Genomic DNA, 23,924 nt, shown 5'->3' with positions numbered 1-23,924 from the left:
CTACCTTCACACAGTTTGGCGACGGACACAACCAGCTGCAGAAAGTACGTTGGTAGCTGTTTCATGCTCACCAAGTACTGAGAAGTGCGGAGTGATAGTATGGCTCGACCAGGGTGTAAAGTAGTGTCGACCGCGAGATTCGCTGTCGATGTTCGCGGCGAGTGGGCTCAGTGAGTTCAGTAAACACTGTCCTCTCACGAGTGGTGTGCTATTACTGGGTGCAATCCACAGAACTAGTTTTCAAGACCAGTAACACGTCTTTCTAGAATGGGGCAAAAGTCAGTAGTCTGTATTTCAAAGGCAGTTGGGTTTGAAGATATTCAATTACGATTACCTAACAAAAACCCAATAAAACAAGGGTAAAATTAACATTAACAAGCTGTTAAAATTGGCTCAAAACCCTAGACACCTGTTACATGTGTGACTATTATGTAACTTACAGCTCAACCATTTTAAACAATCATGACAGACATTATGAAATTTATTCATCATGACATAACATTATATGAATGAAACTGAATACATTTTATTACCTATGACCATAGTGTTGCTTAAGGTATAATATACCATTGACACTGAAGTAAACTGTAGGACTCCAAATCATGGATGATGGGACAATAGTAGACTCGCGGGTGAAAGACATCTTGCTGATGAAGTGCTCAGTTTATCCGGCCGCCAGGTACATGATTCCAGAGAGGTCGTTAGTACCATAGTACAGCGATAGGACTTATTTACCATGGAAACTGAGGTAAACTAAAGTAACATGTTTTAGTTATATTTTGGATTGTGCTGGGTCGCCTCGGTACCTGCACCACAATGATATAACCCGAATAGTTACTGGTGCATCTTTTAGTGCTAGAACGGGGTTACCGGTCTGTCAAAAGACTTCCTAGAGACTTAGGGATATGGATACACTATTTAAATGTGGCATGGATACCAGCAGTACTGGACCGGCATCATTGCCACCAAGCACCGCCAACCTACTGTAGGATGACAAGTGGATCGAGTGCAGAGCCCCCACAGAAGTGCTGTCCAGTATGTGTTCTTGCCTCTCACTCGCTCCCTGGGACTCCTTGGTTACCCAGAGAACCCATGATCCGGTCGAATACTGTGCTCCCTCCACTAGCTGTGGAGGCAAGTACCTGAGCTGTATGCCACTCAATGTGTCCACCATTCATTGGGATTATAATGCCTGATTGGTGCTCTCCAGCAAAATAGCTACCACTGCCAAACCTGAGACCTACACAAATCTGATCCATAGCTGTTGGAGGAAACATTAGCAGAGATCCATCTTGTCAAGATTCAGACCCGAGGCACCCTTCATATTTCCAGGACAGGTGATTTCCAGAACTTATATCAGCTGGGCCCACTACAGCCCTACACCAGGCCACTGGTATTCTTGGTTACTCACCTCAGAATCTGAAATATGTTACAGCCAATGAAAACCTGGCCTGGTACGGGCCTGGTACAAGGCCAAACACCCATTGTTGCTGTTACCACATGAACTGTGGGGTTTTACAGTGAGCCCAGTTCCTTGAGACAAACATCCTGGGTGCGTGTGTGTGTGTCCAAACCCCCCAATGAGTATTCGGGACCATTAGTGTAGCCCCAGGAAACAACCACTAACCCACCAGATACCAGTTTCGGACTCACAGAGGAATTCAGAGGAGCGGAAACCCCCTGCAGAGTTTAATTTGTACATGCCACTGGCACCACGAGATGTATACCGGCCATAGGTGGGAGAGGCTACGTATTGGCTTCACGTGTCCATTATGGGGAATGGAGTGTGTTCCCCTTTAGATACTAGAGCTGGCTTCAATTTCATCACATTTCAGGTCGACTCCTATTCCCAAGGGAATCAGGTCCCCTCACAAGCTTAACTGTATGAACACTCCACATATGGGACACTAAACGATGTACAGATAGCATGTTCAGAATTTAACGACCTTTTGCTGATGAAGTGCATAGCCAATCCAGCCACCAGGTACATGATGCCAGACACCCCATCGGTGTCCATAGTGAGGCGATAAAGCAAATTTACCATTGACATTGAGGTAAACTGTAGGAAACTCCATATCACAGACACTGAAGGATTTGAAGATAGCAGACACACAGGTGAACGACCTCCTACTGATGAAGTACTCAGCCAATCCGGCTGCCAGTTAGATGATGCCAGACATTCTGCCAGGGACAATAATGTTGAGATTGGGCTACTTTATTTTGGACAATGATGTAAACTGCAATAACACTCTACTTCATTGGCTCTGAAGAATGTGGCGATAGTAGACTCACGGGTGAACGACTTCCTGCTGATGAAGTGCACAGCCACTCCGGCCGCCAGGTACATAACGCAAGACACCCCGCCGGCGATTAAGGTGTTCTGGAAAGCGATGGGGTCGATGGCAGTGGAGCAGAGCATGTCGCCTTGGCCGGAGTCGTTGAGCTGCAGCAGCGCATGCGCGGTGGTGTTGTCACTGCCCAGGCCGTGGTAGGAGGCGCACACCGAGCTTGGCTGGTCCGGTGCCAGTGCAGAGAACTGCGACATCGTGTTAAAGATCTCCGGCAGCCTCAGCATCACGCCGTTGCCCCTGCCGCCACACATATCAGCTCGTCAAGCACACATTTTCAGATGAAGACTTATGTTTTATTTTTAAAGTGTACATTTCAAACTTCTTTAAAATCATTAGATTACCTGCTTTATTGAGGTTTAAAGTTTCATTTATAATTCAGACTGGAAAGTAATTTTAATGCATAAATACTTTTTTTACCAATGCTGGGTGTTCTCCATGTTTTTACAACCTCATTATGGATAACAATAGGAAGCATTGCTTAATCGCCTGCCTAATATGTCTTGGTCATCCATAATAATAATTATTCTAATAGTAATGAATGGGAAACCAACAGCTAGCCTTCAACCCGAATAATCCCTCATAACACTGACAGCTAACTACAGGATGAAACCAGTTGGTAGATTTCTAAAAAAGACTACCTAATGTAGCCGTTACAGTTTATATATATGTATGTGTATATATATATATATATATATATATATATATATATTTATATATATATAAGTAGTTAGGAATAGCCGATCCGAGCGCAGAGGATTGAGGATGAGGATTCAGGAGCAGTGACATTTGACACCTGACGTCACAGTTATGACTTTTGACCGATGATGTCATCGCCGATTTCCTGGTAATTTCCCTATTTTCCGCCAAAATTCCTCAAAATTTCCCTTTTTTCCCTATAAATTTCCCATTTCCCTACAAAATTTCCCCATTCCTCCAAAATTCTAACTACCCACCCATATCCCCATAGTGGGTTGGTATCCCCCTCACCTACCCACACATTGATGACATCACCACACCCCCATCTTGGATTATATCATATCCGGTCACCATCATTTCTAACCGCCATTTTGGATTCAATTTTCGCATGCTCTATCATTCCATTATTATTCAATCATATAGTATTACATCATATCTGACCGCCATCTTAGATGACATCATAACCGCCATCTTAGATTATGTCATTTCCATTAACCATTTTGATTTCTAGAACTTTATACTGTCTATTACATCACCACTGATAAGACTTAAGGTTTCGGATTGAAGATTTTCACATTAATATTACACAATCACTAATTTGTTTTATAGAAATACCCACCATTTTTAATCATGAAATCACACCTACCGCCACTGAATTGAGTGCCTTGCACCTATGTTGTACTTTTCGTTACGACGACATCATACCATTTACATGCATTACACTTTTCGTTACGGTCACATAACCATCGCCATATTGTATGACCTTGACCCCAACTGACATTTAGAATTCTACCATCTTAGATTCAACCATTCTGAGTTACGTAATCACACCTAACACCCCACAATCGAGCACCCTACTCCTATGTGTTGATATTTTCATTATAGTCATAGTAATTTTATCTTCTGAAGGCAGCCATATTGGATTTTTTAATCCTCACCTTTAACCTATGACATCATGAACATCATATTGGACTATGTCGTCATCACCAGCTCCAAAGCCATCTTGGACTCTAGAACTTTAGATCAGTTTGAATTATGACATCACGCCTATCTCGTAATCTAGTGCCCCACTCCTACATGTTGCAGTTGTCGTTAAGACACCAAGCACCCATACTTTTCATTATGATTATATCATTATATATATATATATTTCATCTTCTGTAGGCAGACATATTGTATTGTCATCACTGTAGCTCCTTTCAAACGACATATTGGACTATATTGTCTTCACTTGGCATATAACATATTGGACTATATCCCTCACCTTGAACTTTCCAGTATATTGGATTACATCATTTATGTTCGCCATCTTGTCGCCAACACTATCTTGGCATCATCACATTTCACATTACTGTCGACACCCTGAACTTCCCGCCATCTTGGGGTATGTCATAACATATTACTTATAACACATCCACCACCACCATTTTATATTATGTTATCACCTACTTCAATCTTGACCATAAACATATTGTATTATCATCTCATGTATGCACCCGCCATACTTGATTATATAATCATACTAACTTTCATCCCCTGCTAGAGTATGTAGATTAATTATTCGTAATGAGCATCACCTGGTCCTCCCAAATACTAAGATAAAAGAAATTTATTCCTAGTATTACCATTAAACATATCACAGTCCATATACCAAAGTCATACTGCAGACTTGTGCACTGTAGCACTCTACTAAAACTGACTTAAATAGCTTACGTTTTCTTAACATGCTTTCATTTGCGACTACAAGTTCTTTGAGGGCTTTCCTTTACACTTATGTTTTCTTAACATGCTTTCATTTGCGACTACAAGTTCTTTGAGGGCTTTCCTTTACACTTATGTTTTCTTTGAGTGTTTTTAAGTTTCGCTTATGTTTTCTTTACATGAATTCCTTTGCGCTTACATTTTCTTTATATTGCAGCTCAGTATCTCATGTAAATAATATTTAAGTATCCATATATATCATTAATCTTAATATCAAATGTTATGGTCATGCATGCATCCTTATTTTTATAGTTGTCACCATAAATTAAGCATGATAAAAATTAAGGGAAATAAAAACATAGTATACATGAAAAAATTAATTTTATTTACAAAGTTTATTATATACACAGTCTTTTACATAATGTAAAACATCTATAATGGGTCGAAATGGCTAATTCTCAGCTCCAGACGGTTCACCGAAGTCAGCGCCCAACCAGATCCTTTACCCATATATTCTTCTTCTTCCTTGCAGAGTTTTCCGATACTCTGTTTAACTGACTGCTTCACGTCGTTTGAAGTATAAATTGCAGCAGCCGATGTCTTGAAAGCACGCTTGCCTGCTCGATTCTCGTGCGGTGTCTGTTTACCATATTGACAATCCAACCATAAGTTATATTTAAAAAGGCCCATGTGATGTTGTATCGTCCATAAGCTGTTGTATTATATTCTGCTCAGTATCACTCAGAAAAGTGCAAATATCTTTTGCCTCACTAAAAGTATTTAGATAGTAATAGTCTTTCAGAACTCCTCCAAATACAGATTGTGCCAAGTAAAACCCATTAGCATTTGTCTGTAAATGACCAAGCACAGTGTTAGATTTATGTCTAGTTGACGATGCAGGTTGTTGTTGCTGCTGCTGATCTCCTTTAATGCTGAAGCCTGTGCGCATGGGTACCTCTAGTTTAAATTGATGAGTCGTGATGTTCACATGCTGTTCTATAGGCAAGCGAACTGCACCTTTTCAAATCTTCATATGTCTTTTCAAACTATCAATGCGAGTAAACCACTGATTGCACTTAATGCACTGAATCTTTATACGAGAGGGACTCTTCATACATTTACTTCTCTCGTGCCTTCGCGCATGATGAGCGAAAGCAAAATTCATGTTGCAGTAGTTGCATGGATGTCTATTTGATGTGCCTTCCATGTCTCGGTTAGCTGTGTCCAAGACCGATGGTGCTTCACTTAAGTTTGGTGTGCTATTTTCAAAATCAATGTAACGCTGTTGTGCTGATATCCTCACTTTCGACCGCTTAGTTCTTCCTTTACATATCTTCAAGTGTCTTTTCAATTTATCGCTGCGAGTAAACTTCTTCCAACATTCATCACATCTAATATTAGTGCGAGACGGATTCTTCAGGCAATTACTCTTCTCATGACGTCTCATGTTAAATCTTGTTGAGAACATAATATTACAGTGCGGACACCGATGCTTCATTGGTGGTGATGGCTCCATGCAGGATTCCGAAGAACTCGCGGTAGGATCCATACCCCCCCCCCCCCCCGATGTATTTGTAGTTAAACAAGAAAGAGAGCTCCCAAGCGATGTTCACTCTTCTAGTCAGGATGACAACTAAGCTACTAATTCCGTCCACATCCCTACATATAAAGCCAACCCCTACCCCCACTAAGGCACTCTTCACATCATCTACATGTTTACTTAGGACTCAGCTTACATAGGGTATCTCTCTCTCTTCTACTCCAAATCGTTCATCTACCCTAGAATTCTTGAAACTATCTAGATTATGCAGATTCATAACCTGACCAATTCCATCAATCACGAATTGATTCTTGGTATGGTAAATACAACTAAAATACATCTCCTCCAGCTGCCATGATATATTATTAATAAAATGCCTCATATCCTCTTAAATATTAACATCTGTATAGGACTTTGCACACCTCATTTAATTTCAAAACTCCCAGCCACTATATCTACGCGGAACCATAAATCATTAATACTCTTCTAACTCACAGTCTTAAGCAAGCATGTTTGTGTAATATTATCCACTGTATTTTTTTGTATAGTTAACATTCCAACATAACCTACTAACATAATACTTAGATAATGTTATGTAGCATTCCATCCCATTATATCAAAGTCGTAATCGTGCATAACTATACTTTAGCCACTGTTCCAAAGCAGCTAAATTTAATATTATCAGCCCATCATCAACATCATAATACTTAAAAAAATTAATCAACCATCATTCTCAATTCTCATATTCCTCAACATGTTAGTAGATCTACATAACAAATATATATATTTAAAGTCATATGTATAAGTATGTGTATTTACAACACTTGCACGAATCGAGAAACGACTAATAAATACCAGATGTATATTGGGAGTTTTAATTTGTAACAAATACTTAAATATTATTTTGTGAACATGCCATCAGCGGTAACTAATTTTCCTTTTAAAATATGTAAGTTGCAAGTAGTTTCGTTTCATGCTAACATATATCACCACATGCTGTGTCAAAGTAAAGTTTGCATATAATTAGGTAGGATGCTCTCTCACAGTCACAAGAGATGGAGAGATTCGCTAGACCTCTAGGGGGGGAAGAATTCATTCTCAAGGAAAAGATCAGGTAACATACGATACTGATGCTGGTAGCGATAAATAATCCATGTTAGCTTCTACAGCCAATACAACTTATATGTTATTTTAACAGTAGACTTATAAAATTCCAACACCAAGAATAAATGTTACTACTTAGATAAATAAAATCATAAATTGGATGAGATGTATCAATGTATTTGAATATTAGAATATGTCGTTGCGGATGAATGTGTGTTGACAGCTTTTAACATTTTTAATATTTTATAACAACTGCCTGCAGTCAGCTAAAGAAAAATCATGCTATAATAAAATAAATTATCTCCCACGATGGAACATATATTTGGCATAAGTATTGTCGCTAAGCTGCACACATACAAGTTAATGACATTAGCACTCATTCGATTATTGAGTAAAAATATTGAAGCAACATCTATAATGTAATGTCAGAAAAAAGAGAAGTAAATTAAATGAGAAGGATCTAGAATTAACAACAAATGCTGGAATTTGGCACACAACTTAATTTTACTATCTATCACTGATACAGCTAGGTACATTATACCACGAACAAATTCTTTTCTGATGTAGGTGGGCACCATACAGGCTAAACATTAATTTAAACCTTTTATAAGCAGTTCACAACAAGTTTTCCCGATATATTTTATGCTTGCTTATTTGTATTAGATATATTTAAAACATATGCTGAAGCATATATTTTAACATATCTAAAAATAATATTTATTTATGCTTTAGCATATTATATGCTTTAGCATAAGTTATATACTATAAACATATATTTATATACACTTGAAGATATGTAAAGGAAGAGCTAAGCGATCGAAAGTGAGGATATCAGCACAACAGCGTTACATTGATTTTGAAAATAGCACACCAAACTTAAGTGAAGCACCATCGGTCTTGGACACAGCTAACCGAGACATGGAAGGCACATCAAATAGACATCCATGCAACTACTGCAACATGAATTTTGCTTTCGCTCATCATGCGCGAAGGCACGAGAGAAGTAAATGTATGAAGAGTCCCTCTCGTATAAAGATTCAGTGCATTAAGTGCAATCAGTGGTTTACTCGCATTGATAGTTTGAAAAGACATATGAAGATTTGAAAAGGTGCAGTTCGCTTGCCTATAGAACAGCATGTGAACATCACGACTCATCAATTTAAACTAGAGGTACCCATGCGCACAGGCTTCAGCATTAAAGGAGATCAGCAGCAGCAACAACAACCTGCATCGTCAACTAGACATAAATCTAACACTGTGCTTGGTCATTTACAGACAAATGCTAATGGGTTTTACTTGGCACAATCTGTATTTGGAGGAGTTCTGAAAGACTATTACTATCTAAATACTTTTAGTGAGGCAAAAGATATTTGCACTTTTCTGAGTGATACTGAGCAGAATATAATACAACAGCTTATGGACGATACAACATCACATGGGCCTTTTTAAATATAACTTATGGTTGGATTGTCAATATGGTAAACAGACACCGCACGAGAATCGAGCAGGCAAGCGTGCTTTCAAGACATCGGCTGCTGCAATTTATACTTCAAACGACGTGAAGCAGTCAGTTAAACAGAGTATCGGAAAACTCTGCAAGGAAGAAGAAGAATATATGGGTAAATGATCTGGTTGGGCGCTGACTTCGGTGAACCGTCTGGAGCTGAGAATTAGCCATTTCGACCCATTATAAATGTTTTACATTATGTAAAAGACTGTGTATATAATAAACTTTGTAAATAAAATTAATTTTTTCATGTATACTATGTTTTTATTTCCCTTAATTTTTATCCTGCTTAATTTATGGTGACAACTATAAAAATAAGGATACATGCATGACCATAACATTTGATATTAAGATTAATGATATATATGGATACTTAAATATTGTTTACATGAGATACTGAGCTGCAATATAAAGAAAATGTAAGCGCAAAGGAATTCATGTAAAGAAAACATAAGCGAAACTTAAAAACACTCAAAGAAAACATAAGTGTAAAGGAAAGCCCTCAAAGAACTTGTAGTCGCAATGAAAGCATGTTAAGAAAATGTAAGCGCAAATGAAAGAACGCAAAGAAAATGTAAGCTCAAATGAAAGCCCTCAAAAAAATGTAAGCGCAAATGAAAGCTCTCAAATCAATTGTAAGCGCAAATGAAAGTCCTCAAAGAAATTGTAAGCGCAAATGAAAGCATGTACAGAAAACGTAAGCTATGTAAGTCAGTTTTAGTAGAGTGCTACAGTGCACAAGTCTGCAGTATGACTTTGGTATATGGACTGTGATATGTTTAATGGTATTACTAGGAATAAACTTTTTATCTTAGTATTTGGGAGGACCAGGTGATGCTCATTACGAATAATTAATCTACATACTCTAGCAGGGGATGAAAGTTAGTATGATTATATAATCAAGTATGGCGGGTGCATACATGAGATGATAATACAATATGTTTATGGTCAAGATTGAAGTAGGTGATAACATAATCTAAAATGGTGGTGGTGGATGTGTTATAAGTAATATGATATGACATACCCCAAGATGGCGGGAAGTTCAGGGTGTCGACAGTAATGTGAAATGTGATGATGCCAAGATAGTGTTGGCGACAAGATGGCGAACATAAATGATGTAATCCAATATAGTGGAAAGTTCAAAATGAGGTATATAGTCCAATATGTTATATGCCAAGTGCATAGGAGCAAGGCACTCAATTCAGTGGCGGTAGGTGTGATTTCATGATTAAAAATGGTGGGTATTTCTATAAAACAAATTGGTGATTGTATAATATTAATGTGAAAATCTTCAATCCGAAACCTTAAGTCTTATCAGTGGTGATGTAATAGACAGTATAAAGTTCTAGAAATCAAAATGGTTAATGGAAATGACATAATATAAGATGGCGGTTATGATGTCATCTAAGATGGCGGTCAGATATGATGTAATACTATATGATTGAATAATAATGGAATGATAGAGCATGCGAAAATTGAATCCAAAATGGCGGTTAGAAATGATGGTGACCGGATATGATATAATCCAAGATGGGGGTGTGGTGATGTCATCAATGTGTGGGTAGGTAAGGGGGATACCAACCCACTATGGGGATATGGGTGGGTAGTTAGAATTTTGGAGGAATGGGGAAATTTTGTAGGGAAATGGGAAATTTATAGGGAAAAAAGGGAAATTTTGAGGGAAAACCAGGAAATTTTGAGGAAATTTGGCGGAAAATAGGGAAATTTCTAGGAAATCGGCGATGACATCATCGGTCAAAGGTCATAACTGCGACTTCAGGTATCAAAGGTCACTGCTCCTGAATCCTCATCCTCAATCCTCTGCGCTCGGATCGGCTATTCCTAACTACTTATATATATATACACACACACATATACACTAGATGATGTTCCTGGCATTTCCTAGGCTCAACACAGACTGGAAGGAATTATTTTTCGAAATCGGAAGTAGACGGTAATTGTCTACTTCATTTAAATGGCAAGTGTGAAATAATTATATCAAAGGTTGCCCCAATTCTGATTAAAGGGGTAGAAAAGGTGGACATATAGGGGTGGGGTGGGTATTAGCGGGAGGAAAGTAATATTTCAGTATCTCATGTATTAATTAACTTGTTATTAAAATCAGATGTAGATAGTAGTGTTTCATTTTAACGTTTTAACGTCAAGTCTGCTAAATTTCATTAATGAGAAAAATAATCTCCTTTAATGTGGGGAAATGTGGGGTAGGGTAGTTTTATTGAAAAATCTCATATTCAAACAATTTTTTTATTTAAATCAGATGTAGACATTAATTTCCCTCTTCTTTTGATTGTCAAGTATGCAAGATTATATCAAGTTTTCCATTACTATACTTTAAATGGCTGGAAAGTTAAAGAGTGGTGGTTTTTAGAAATCTCAAGTAGATAATTTGGTGTGGGTAGATTTTTAATAAAATGCAGACAGTTAAATTTCTCTTAACTTTAACGGCGAGTTGGCCCATATTCATAAATAATTATTTTAATACTGCTTTAGGGATAATAAGGAAAATAATTAGAGGTGGTTTTTTGAAATCTCGTTTAGAAATGTGGATGGAAGAAAATTTCTTAAATCGGACACAGACAGTTATCTTCATCTTAATTGTTATGTTTAGTGAGCAATGTTTAATAAATAAATTCTAACATTCTTTTTTAAGGGCTAGGAAAGTAGGATGGCGTGTTTTATGAAACCTCATTTATACAGGAAAATTAAGTCAGCTATTAAGAAACAGGTAAAGCAGTAAATGTCATCTTGTTTTTAAAAACGAATTGTACTTATTTTTAATATGTACCAGCATTATGCGTTAAAGGACTAAGATAGGGGATAGGGTGGTTTTTCCAAATATCATGTTGGCAGTAACTTTATTTTTTTCTAAATTATATGTTGAATAGTAATTTTCTTCTTATTTTAAATGCAATCTGTGAAAATTTTCATCAAGCAGTACCAAAGGTGGTAAAGTGGGATGGGGTAGGTTTTTCGATATTCCCTCCTATTTCATTAATTATTTAAAGATTTTGATTCCCCCTTTAATTTAAATGCAAATGTACTAAATTTAATCAAAACAAAAAGTTATGTTTTAGGTGATGGAAAAAGGCGATGAGTTTTTTAAAGCAGATTTATAAAAAAATAATACCTAATGTAACCGTTACCATGGTGCGACTTACGGAAAATTTTAGTGTAATTTTTCGTTTCATGGTCCATAAAACCCAAAACCATCAAAAACTCAAAAGTTTATATATATATATAAATATTTATTTATAGTGGACACGATAACTGCCGCGACCTTTCACAAATCTCTTCCAAATTGATACATAAAATTTAATTGTGGTAGAACTAGGTGGAGTTCGTTAATGGCCAAGTTCGACCAAAGGGATAGAAATGGGGAGGTTTTTCTCAAAAGATCAAACTCGTTGTAACTCCCATAATATGGAGAATATCACATCAGTTTGAACGTATTATAACTCGGAGTAATACCAAAAACGTTTGTCTAAAAACATTTTTGATACGACCAACCGTATCTGCAAGGGTTGGAAGAAACATGGGATGGAGGACAAAAAAAATCATAACTCTGTTCGTAGGCATACCATCGAATTATTTCCGATTGTTTGTAAATCATATATTTTTTATCTAAAAATTTGTCTGAAACAATTTTTGATAACACGAACCATTGCTGCAAGGAATTGAAAAAAAAAAAGTGTTTTAAAATAGCAAAAAAATTCATATAATCCATTCCTTTAACACAATTAAATCCATTTATTGACGTGTCAACGTCTAATAAATCGATGAACGACGGCTGCACGCACGAAAAAGGATGAATCATTGTCCCGTTTGTCCCGTTACGCTTATTGTAGATACGCTTGCGCCGCATCTATTTCTCTTCCACTCGATTGGAACAACCATCGATTTGACTTTTTCGAGGCACATTAAACTTGAAACACTCCCATTTGTTTCCTACTTTTCCTGTCATCGACCTATCCTTAACAGAATAACACAGAATGGAAGAAATTAAACAGCAAACATGTATAAAATTTATACTTAAAATAATCTGTTCGTTAAAGTAATAAACATATTTGAATTAATGAGTGCAAAAAAAGTAAATTTATCAATTAAATTGTAGATTTCATTTCACTCTTTGTATACATACAAAATAGTGATAATTCAATAAAAAATGATTAAAGTTGTATCATAAAAGTATGCAATCATTTCATCAATGTTTTGTTATGTACGTTGTCACATTAAACTATCGTCCGTAAATCGACTTTACAGATAATCAATATTTTTATTATAAAATATTATCTACAGCTTTCATCCGAAAATATATTTTATATGACCAACCAATACTGCAAGGGGTGGAAAATAAAAATGGGTTGAAAGACAAAAACAAATCATTAACTCCCATAGTATGCACACTATTGAATCCGTTCAAATGGATGTTAAACCGTATACATATTATCTAAAACTTTTGTCTGAAACAATTTTTTATACGGCCAACTACAGTTGCAAGGGGTAGAAAAAAAAGGGTTAAAGACAAAACAATTCATAACTCTCTTGGTCAGAACACAATCGAATCATTTCTTATTGTGTGTAAATATTGTCGCGGTTCAGAATTTTCCCGGGTGTTTGACAACAAATTTTTAACACTACTATTGGGACTCAGGGGCGGCGGCTGTGTCCACTCTGCGGCGCAAGTGGCGTGACCAAGTGTTCGGGGCGCGGGGCTGGTGCGGCGCGCTGCTGGCTTGCAGATTGCACATTTACTTGTAGTTTGTTTGTCCGGCCGCGCGCTGGCGCAGCCACTGGCCGCAGTCACCGGGGGGCGCTGTCGCAACAGGCCGCGCGGTGTGGCCGCGCGTGCGGGTGGAGGGGATAGCCTGCTCAGCTGTCCCGGTTAGTTGTTTGTGCATTTGGTTTCAACAACCCAGAATTGTTCTGGTAGGCGCGGTACGCGGAAGATTTTTCAAGCGGCCGAGAGTGGTTGGTCGGGGCTCACTCAGGGAGAGACTATTCCCTCTGTGGCAACGAGTAGGATTAGACTCACTCCGGCGGAGGCTATGCCTCTCGGAGGAAATGAGCTGGCAGTGTTCGCGTTCGGAGATGTAAAAGTTTTACACTCTAGAGTGAGGCTATGCCTCTCCTCGTCAGTACTGGTTCAAATCGAATTCAAAACCTGCCTCAATAGTTGCTCATCATGAAACTCGTGAGTAAGGTTAAGATATTAGTAATTTAAAATATCAGTTATATTTTTAATTTAAGAAACATGACACAATGGTTAGGGTAAAATTCCGTAATGCTCTCTATGATTTCTCGTTGTACGGTTTTAATCACTACCTAAATCATTGTCTAAGTTTAATAACCGTGGAGCCAACTTTTAATTTTAACTGTAATCTATGTAGTAATGATATTCGTAACAAGTTGTTTTAACCCTTTTAAAATAAATGTAATTAGGTTTTGAATTGGTTTTAAGTTATATTAAATAAGTTCAGCCCTAAGTTTTAGTATTGAAACTTCCGTCAGTACCATCCTGTAAATGACGATGAAAACTATGATCTGAATAGGTACATTGGTACATTAAAATTCTCGCTGGAAGCGGTACTCTTACCTTTTTGAGAAGTAAATTCAAGATACGTTTCCCCCCATTGTTGTGTGAAGATTTAAATAGTTCTGCTGAGTTACTTTAAGACAGAACGTCTTACATTTTTAGTTTAACGTAACACTTCTACTTTTAGGTATGAGTTTTCATCCCTGTATTTGCTATTTATTTACATTATATATTTTCGTTTTTTCAACCCACCTTAACAATACTATAATTGTCTGAAACCATTTTTGATAAGATGAGCCATTCCTTCAAGGGGTTGAAAAAATAAGGGTAGAATTTTTAGAAACTCATAATTTTTATACTATATACACTATCAAATTAGTTCTTATTTATTGTTGAAGCTTTAATTATTCTCCACAACTTTTGTTTGAAATTATTTTTTATACGACCTACAATGACTGCAAGGGGTGGAATAGAAAGGGGGATTGAATGATAACAAATTCATAGCTCCCATATTAGATACACAATCAAATCCATTAAAATTGTTTGTAAATTTTATAATTTTTATCTAAATCTTTTATCTGTAACAATTCTTGATTCAAAAAAAAAAATTTTGCAAGGGGTTCAAAAACATGGGGTTGGAATAAGAAAAAATAAATAAAACTTCCCCACCATGTACACTACTGCATCCATCCTTTTTTTTTGCTTAACTTTCTAAATATTGACTAAAACTTTTGTTCAAATAAATTTTTATGTAACCAACCATTACTGCAATGGGCGGAAATAAACTTTGAAGGTAAAAAAATGATCATTAATTTTAAAAAAAAATTTACTATCAAATCCGTTATAATTAATTGTATGAATCCTAAACTTCATCTAAAACATTGGCTAAAACAATTTTTGATGAAACTAAATATAACCGTAAAAACAGGGGTTAAATTTAAAAAAAAATTCCTTGGGATAAAATTTATTTTAATTTATTTTAATCCAACATATTATCTTAACGCTTGGTGCAAAGCAAAATTTTTATACAACCACCTTATTAGTGTAAGGGATGAAATACAGTGTTTGAAGGTAAAACAATTAAATAATTACCTTAATAATTGGCGTATAATAGAAATTCGTTCGAAGTTATCAATGGTGGATACATTGAGTTAAACATAATCGGAATATTTCCACTGCATGGAAACTATTTAATTAATTTATAATATTAATATATTCATTTTGTAATTTTTAAGAACATAAATATGTTATGTACATTAAGTTCTTAAAATGTTCCAGAATTTTATCGAAGTTTCCATAATTTTTCCATAATAAATTGGTTCTTCAAAATATACCTACTCATGTAGGCTGTACCGAAAGGGATTTTTTTATTTCATGTATAAAGTGACCCGCCTATTTTATTTTAGAATAAATTATAGCAAAGTAATTTCCCCCTTTTTTAAAACGTAATATAAACCAAATTTCATAAAGTAGTGTCAAAGATCCTTTATAAAGGGTAGGAACAAGGGATGGAGGAGGTTTGTACAAAATGTAACCTATATAGTAACCTTAATCATGTTTTGAAGGTCAAGTGTGTAAAGTTTCATCGCAACTTCAAATTCCATGTCATAGATTCAGGTTGTTAATTTTGCAAGTTATGAATGGAAATGTTGCACACTAAAAAATAAAAAACAATTTGCATCGCGAAAATGTTTAAACGTACGTGACGTTTATAGCATTGTTCTAAAATAATGTCACTTAATGATTTACATTTTAGTGAAAAAAAGAAGAATTAATAATGCTCACGTCTCAAGGCTAAAAGCAAACTTCGTAAATTTACACCAGTCGTAGTCTGCAGTCACTAATTATGCGAGCAATAATTAAAAAGTAAGTGTGTTTTCAGTTTCAATAAATTATTTTAATTATTCTGTAAATGAAACATTATGAATTTGAAGAATTATACTATCTAAATTAAAATAAAAGGTTGGTTGTTAAGGTATATGTTTAATATAATACAAAACGTGTTGAAAAGTTTATTTGTTTAAGTTAACTAAATTTAAAATACTGTAACAAATATTTGAACCTTTTTTTAAGTAAGGTTATGTGGGCTAATCAAATAATTATAGTTGTAAAATATACAATTATCAGATATTTGCCATGGGATGGATTACACGATAGAATATTACTTTTACATCAGAACACTGAAAACCTTTAAGAGCCTTAGTCCTTACGTTGTCAAGCAATGGGTCCATTTAAACCAGTGGCGTAGCCAGGATTTATGTATGGGGGGTGTTAAGAAGCATGGCCCCCCTCCCCCGCGTATTAAAGCGGGGGGTCCGGGGGTCCTCCCCCGGGAAAATTTGCATTTTAAGGTGTAAAATAGTGCTATTTTAGCAGATTTCGGTACTTAAATTTAAATATTGTAATGGTAAATTTTTTATTAATTTTAAAATGAAATTTGTTTGAGTGATGAATAAGAAATTAATTAAAGATTTGGTGCTAAGGGGGGGGGGGGGGTTTGAACCCCTAACCCCCCCCCCCTGGCTACGCCACTGATTTAAACACTATAATTATAAGTACACAAGTATGTTCATTTGTTTGTCAAATATATAGGCCACAAGATTTAAATCAAATTAATTAAATTTTTATTAAAATCCCTTACGTGCAAAAACAAAAAAAAAAAATTTACAGCACACCAAGTTATAGGATATTGGCTATTTTACAGCTACGACTTGTTTTTCTATCTAATTGCTAACCAGTTGACTTCAACTCCAGAACAGACATCCAATCCATAGACTAAAATCGCAATAATTTAGGCATGTTTCTTTCCCTCGGTTCTAATGCATTTATTAATAATACATTTTGCGCATTAAATATAAATTAAAGTAAAATAGAAAACAAAAAATTTCGTCCCAACAATATTCTTTACATCGCTAGGTGCAGCTCATGCCATTAGGATCGCTTGGCGTCACTAGTGTCACGGATTTTCGACGAAATTCCTATGTAAACCTACTACAGTATTTGACTGTAGACTATCCTTGAATCACAATGTTATATATATACATATATATCTTATATATAAAATTGTCGTGTCACAGTGCTAGTTATCATACTTACTCCTCCGAAACGGCTTGATCGATTTTTATGAAATTTTGTATGCATATTCAGTAGGTCTGAGAATTGGCTATTATCTGTTTTTCATACCCCTAAGTGATAATGGTTGTCTCCCCCCCCCCCCCCCTAACATTTTTATTTTATTTTTTGGACAAATTTTTTTATTTTTTATAATGTGGTATTAAAAAATACATACAACACTTAATTTTCACCTTTATATCACAAACCCCTAATTTTTAATATATATATATAAGTATAGGCCTGGCAACTCCCTATCCTTTAACTTAGCACGACCCGTCCGCTTAGTGAAGCTCGTGGCGACGAGCGAACTAACGGCAAATATTGTAGTAGGTTAATGTAGAAAAGTTATCGCAAATGCGCGAGACAAGTGATGCTAAGCGATCCTAGTTGGATGAGCTATACCTAGTGTTGTAAACAATGTTGCTAGAACGAGATTTTTAAATTTTTTATTTCACTTTTATTTATATTTAATGCGCAAATGGTTTATTAACCAATGCATTATAAGTGTGTGAAATTTTCGTTAAGTTAGTGATATTTAAAATATTTAGCTGTACTTTACAGCACAAGACATACTTAAAAATACTATTAATGTTCTTAAAGAAGAGCGCCTGCTCTAGGCAATTACAAAGATATTTATTCTAAATATTGTACTCTATTACTGAAAGGTAGGGTAACTGTATACATCATTTACATGGGTAGACTATGTTAAATCAAGTCAATTTTGAGAAACAAGAATGCTCAGAGTTTCTGAAACTTTTGAAGCATGAATATAATTTTTCAGAACTTTGGAGTAGTAGCCTATGAAAAATACAAATTATATTCTCTGTACAAGAAAATAAGTTCCAGTAATTAGAGAAAAGCCTTGCATAAGGTATCATTAAAATGTACACAAATTAGAATTTCGCTCGTGTGCTTACAGCTCACGCCGCTAGGGGGGCTGTAATCGGGCTTATTGTGCTTCGCCTATGTTACAGGCCTGATTTTCCTTTATTGCTTCTACAAAATTTGCTCCAGTTCACGAGGAATAAAACCACAACACAGACTGTTCCGAAGTTCACCGAAGTAAAAAAAACTAGGTTTGGTGCTTTCAGTGTAATAAATAATAGTTTTTTTTTGCAATGATAGGTTAGGTTGGGTTATCGTAACTAAAATGAAAGTTTGGTTATGTTTGGTTAGCGTTGTTTAACATACTCTATGGCCGTAAAAATATATAAATCCTTGAAATATGGAACATTTTTAAAAGTGATCCGCCAACTTTGGAAAACTTCGAAAATGTTCCAGCGTGTCTCTCATCGCTGTAAACTGTATGCTTCCTGTGATTCAAGCTTCGCGTTCTGTGCAGCATGTGCCACTTCTTACAAATCTAGCATGCATTTATCTATGATGCTTACGTTGATACTGAAAACGTGCGTGGATTCAGTTTATGGTTATTTCTACCACAACTGCATGAAAAAAAAATTTAAGTTCGACACTTTATAATGTTTAACAATTCGCATCACACTACACACATTTTCAACCTTCCACAGTTTTTAAAGCCGTGTTCGAAACAATATAGCATGATGATTAGGTTTAATGGTCTAAGGAATCCGCATTAGTTTTCACGCCTAACCCTAAATAACACTTGAAGTATTCAAACTTAGCAGGCATATCGATGAAATATGCAAATGTGTTCTAATTAGGTTTTATCGTAACTCCATCTGTTATAAGTATCTAACCCCCTTTTGGGGGTTTGGGAGCTTCGCCCCCAAAGAGCGAAAGCGAATCCACATATATAAAAATGAATGTTTGTTTGATGGTTTGTCCCTTATGCATTCCGAAATATTCATCCTCTTGCGATGAAAATTTTCACACTTAATCTTCGAAACACGAGGAAGGTAATATTTCGATAGAGCTAACCGTTTAAAAAGATAATATAATTATTATTCATGATATTTTGCCATTTCTTTGTTAACGCCCATGGTTAAAACATCGTTCATCCGATCTCTATGGAATTTTGCAAATCTTGACCTTTGAAACATGAGGAAAGTTACTGTTTAAGTAAGATAACGTACAATAGTAGCGCACGAGTCTTTTCAACATAATGTGTCTATTTAATATAGTTTAGTGGCAGTTCAAGTGTTTTCGTTATATGGGGGTGCAAGTATAATGGAATAGAAATTAATTAAATATAAAAGAAATTGCTATAGACATAGAAATATATATATATATATATATATATATATATATATATATATAGATAGTGAGAGGTATAAATAATGAAATATAGATATATATAAAGAGATAAATATATAGACATATAAAGCACTATAGATATATATAGATATATAGAGATAAAGGTACATAAACGAGAGATATAGAGATAGTAGGGTATATAGAGAGATACAGATATATAAAGAGAGACAGAAACAGAGAGATAGAGAGAGGCAGAGGGAGATAGAAAAAAAATAGAGGTTGATATAGATATATAGATGTAGAGAGATGTATATAGAGAGTTAGAGAGAAATATATAAAGATAGTATGAGATATAGAGATTTATATAGAGACATAGGGAGTGATGAAGAGAGGTAGTAATAGCTAGACAGAGAGAGGTAGTGAGATAGAGGGAGATATAGAGATGTACAGTAGATAGAGATACAGATATATAGAGAAATATAGATATATATTGAGAGAATATATATATATATATATATAGAGATTTAGAGAGAGCGATGCTTTACTAGGTGTACCTACATTAAACATGTTCCCCAAAAAAAGTAACGAGGTATTTTAACGCATGCCGGGCATTGGCTGGTTATTAAATAAATAGTAATTACCCAGAAGTAGTATAAATAGAAAATGTAATGAATAATAATTTTAAAAAAATCTAATAGTATACGCAGAATCGCCTCGCTGATATAGCTTTAGAAATTCTCCCATAAGTTAGGCACATTTTTTTTAGTAGTGAAATTAATTTTTTAGGATCTTAAGACAGCCACATTTCACTCGGCATGATGTCAAGACACTCACACGCAGAAGAAGACGAAGAGGAGGAGGAAGCTGATGACGGTGGAGAGAAGGTGAGGAGGCACAAAGAGAAGCGCGGTCTGCCTCCACACGCTCCTCATGACGTCCTGGAAGCTCTGCGAGGGTTGTTTGCTGGCGGGGGGGTCGACGCTACTTTCCGACAGCATGAGTCGCTGCACCTATGGAAGGGAAAAAACCAGTCTGTCTTCAGGCCCAGTTGCCAGAAGGCAATACAACCAGTTTAGAAGAGGGCGTATGAGACATCATGTACATGAAGGAAGGCACAACCACGGTCATATGCATAGGTCTGACAACTTACCTTCATTCTCCGTCGACTTAGTGAAGCTCGCGGCGGCCTGCGAACTAACGGCGCTGGTAGTAGTTGAACCAATCATTAGCTCTGTATTAAATGGGAGTTTCACATAAAAGTAGGTATATTCTTCAATATATTCTGTATCGTTTGAAACGACGGGTAAAGTTTAGGGTTTTTAATTTATTTTGAAACTTTGTAGAGTTTCAATACATAGGAATTGTTAACTTGTAACTTTTTCACAACTGTCAGTTAAAGTTTAAATGCATTAAAGACACTATGTAACCATTATTTGTTTAGTCAGTGGCGTTCTGTAGTGGTAACATTCATGGACAATCTGTGGGCTCGGGTTCGATTCCCGCTATGTTATCTTACAATTTAATTTTAATATTTTTCGCAAAGTAAACTATATATACAGAAATTAAATATGTATATACAATTAAATTACATAATTAGGTGAGATTTGGAATAAAATAAACATTTACGAAAGTAATAGCAATTAATTATCTACTATGCTTTTTATTTATTAACAGGAGAAACTTTACATTTTTAAATTTTCCAATAAACTAATAAGATTTAACAGAAACTAAAAATATTCAAACAGTTAAAAACGTATTATTTTATTGGAAAATGAAAAATGTAATGCTTCTTCTGATAATAAATAAAAAAAACAGATTAGATGATTACTTGCTAGAATTTTCGCAAATGTTTATTTTATTCCAAATCCCACCTGATTATGTAATTTAATTGTTTAGAAATATTTAATTTCTGTAATTAATAGTTTAATTTTAAGAGAAATATTAAAATTAAAAGGTAAAAATAATCCTAGCGGGTATAGAATCCGAGCACGCAGATTATCAGCCCATATATGTTACCAAAATTTTTTTTTATTGAGAAGATAATAGCTGGTACATTCGCATAAAAGAACTAAGTTTAGAGGAAGGGTATACAAATGGGCTACATACTCTCATACCATTAATGTTTTCATAACAGGAAAAAGTAACGTCCATATCGTCTTCTTAAGGTGTTGTTCTTGACCATTAACCACCTGTTACGTCGTAAATGGACGATGAAGTCCCGCAGTAGATATGGCACTGGCGTTCTGAGCACGAAAGCAATAAAGTTTGTCATGAGCCGTACGGCAACCCTCCTCTTCACGGTAGGAAACGTTATTATGTCAAGATAGCACATCCTGTCCGCAAACACGTCTCTCTGTGGCATGCCTAGAAGTCTTGCAAGTGTTCGCTGACACCACTCACACAACGGGCGAGAGAAAGAGCAGTCATACACTCGATGTATAGCAGTGCCACGATAGCCACAGAGTTCACATCGTTCGTCCTGGGTTGATGCGATCCGTTTCCTGCGATATTTTGTGTTAGTCAAGTCGTTTACGAAAGCAAATGCTCTGGCACAGAGATGAGTGGATAGTTCCGAGTCCGCGACATTTTTCCATATTTGCGTCCAACGCACAGAGAGGATCTTGGTCTAGATTTTCGTTATGGTGTTTGTTGTTCTTCGGTGCAAATCATAGAGGACACAAGTTCATACATACGTTCCATATGGGAGTTATGAAACGGCGGTCCTCAGATGCTCTGCGGCTGTGCTGTAGTGCCAAGGAAGCCTCCCTATAGCATCCCATGCTTCTGTGTACAAAGCCGATGAACATCCACCCGTTAAGACATGCTGTATGATGGACTTCTGGAATAAAGCTCTTGCTTTCTGCTCGTGTTCAATGAGCCCTAGACCTCCTTTGACGGCAGGAATCGTTATTTGATCTCTGGTGACCTTGAAAAGGGAACCTTTCCAAATAAACCATCCTGCATACTGCCTGATGCGAGCTGCTATTAATGCTGGCAGTGGGAACACCTGCGCCATGTTCTATAACTGTGACAGTGAGTAGGTGTTGATAATGTATATTCTCTGAATAATGTCGTGATTTCTGAGGTGAGATTCGAGCATGCTGCCACGTACCTTTTGAGCAACTTTATCCCAATTCTCCTGAATTTTCTGCTCTATGTTGCTGTTAAGCTGTATCCCAAGCGTTCGCATCGCATTCGCGCTTTAGAAGGGATGCGATGGAGTGATCACATCGGGTTCGGCTTTCAAATTTAGGACAATTATTTTTGATAAGTTGCATTTAGCCTGCGTAACTTGGTGATACCCGGAAAGAATATTGTGAACAGATGTTATTTCCGTCTCATTGCGCCCAATAATTGTGACGTCGTCTGCGTAGCCAATGCAAGTTAATTGGTTCCAATTATTACTCAGGTTTGAGAGTTAAGCAGTTGCTCCGTTTTGCGGCACTGTCCAGCATTCCTTCCCCTCCTTTCCCTTTCCCTCTCCTCCTTTCCCCTCCCTCTCCAATTTCCCCTTCCTACCCTCCCTCTTCCTCCCTACCCCGCCGCCTCACCAGCGCTCTTTGACGAGTGGTTTACCGAGCCTATATATACTTCGGCTCCTAGCTTATTCTTCGCAATTGGTTGATAGTGTACGAGGTCACTGGGGGGACAGCTGGTCGGGTGGAAGTAATGCCGCGCAGCGACGGTAATCGCCGGAGCTGAAGTGCGATTCAGTTATTGCTCCAAACTACATAAACATTTTACTTTCAGAAGCAGATACAGTAGCAAAAACAATGATTCGCAACACGTATTTTACATTTTGTTTGGAGATAATATTCATCGAGAAATTACTTCTGTGTTGATAAATGTTTTACTCCAATTTTTGAATGTAAATTTGCAGTTTTTTAATTGTAAAAAGAAAAATTCGTTAATTTAAACGTTAAATTAACGCTTAGTTAAATTTAATCTTAATTATATCTCAATGTATTATCACTGTAAAAGAAAAAAATCGTAAACTGTTTTATTTCTGCATGCATACTAGCTGCTAAAATAATGCTAATATAAATTATTAGGCAATGTTCCCTCATGCATTTTTATTGTCAAATCTACGCATACCATAGTGTTTCAAATGTGAGTAGGCCTAGTAGTACTCCAAAAGTTAATGGCAAAAATTTGATACAACAATGCAATTTACACTTTTCCAAG

The 23,924-nt window shown here is 36.2% G+C and overlaps 1 protein-coding gene across 2 annotated transcripts in view; it reads right to left on the bottom strand.

Moving 5' to 3' along the window:
* Positions 1–23,924, bottom strand: part of LOC134527874 (synaptic vesicle glycoprotein 2B-like) — a 164,870-nt gene that overhangs the window by 15,519 nt on the left and 125,427 nt on the right. For both annotated transcript variants that reach the window (XM_063360859.1, XM_063360858.1), the window contains exons 6-7: positions 20,574–20,749; positions 2,293–2,588 (exon numbers count right to left, since the gene is read on the bottom strand). In XM_063360859.1, coding sequence (XP_063216929.1) covers positions 2,293–2,588; positions 20,574–20,749 — 472 coding nt within the window. The remainder of the gene's footprint in view (positions 1–2,292; positions 2,589–20,573; positions 20,750–23,924) is intronic.

The sequence above is a fragment of the Bacillus rossius genome, chromosome 1 (genome assembly GCF_032445375.1).
Source record: "Bacillus rossius redtenbacheri isolate Brsri chromosome 1, Brsri_v3, whole genome shotgun sequence".
Taxonomy (NCBI): Eukaryota; Metazoa; Arthropoda; class Insecta; order Phasmatodea; family Bacillidae; genus Bacillus; species Bacillus rossius.
Note: the sequence above shows the minus strand (reverse complement) of the source record. Positions and strands in the feature narration are given on the sequence as shown.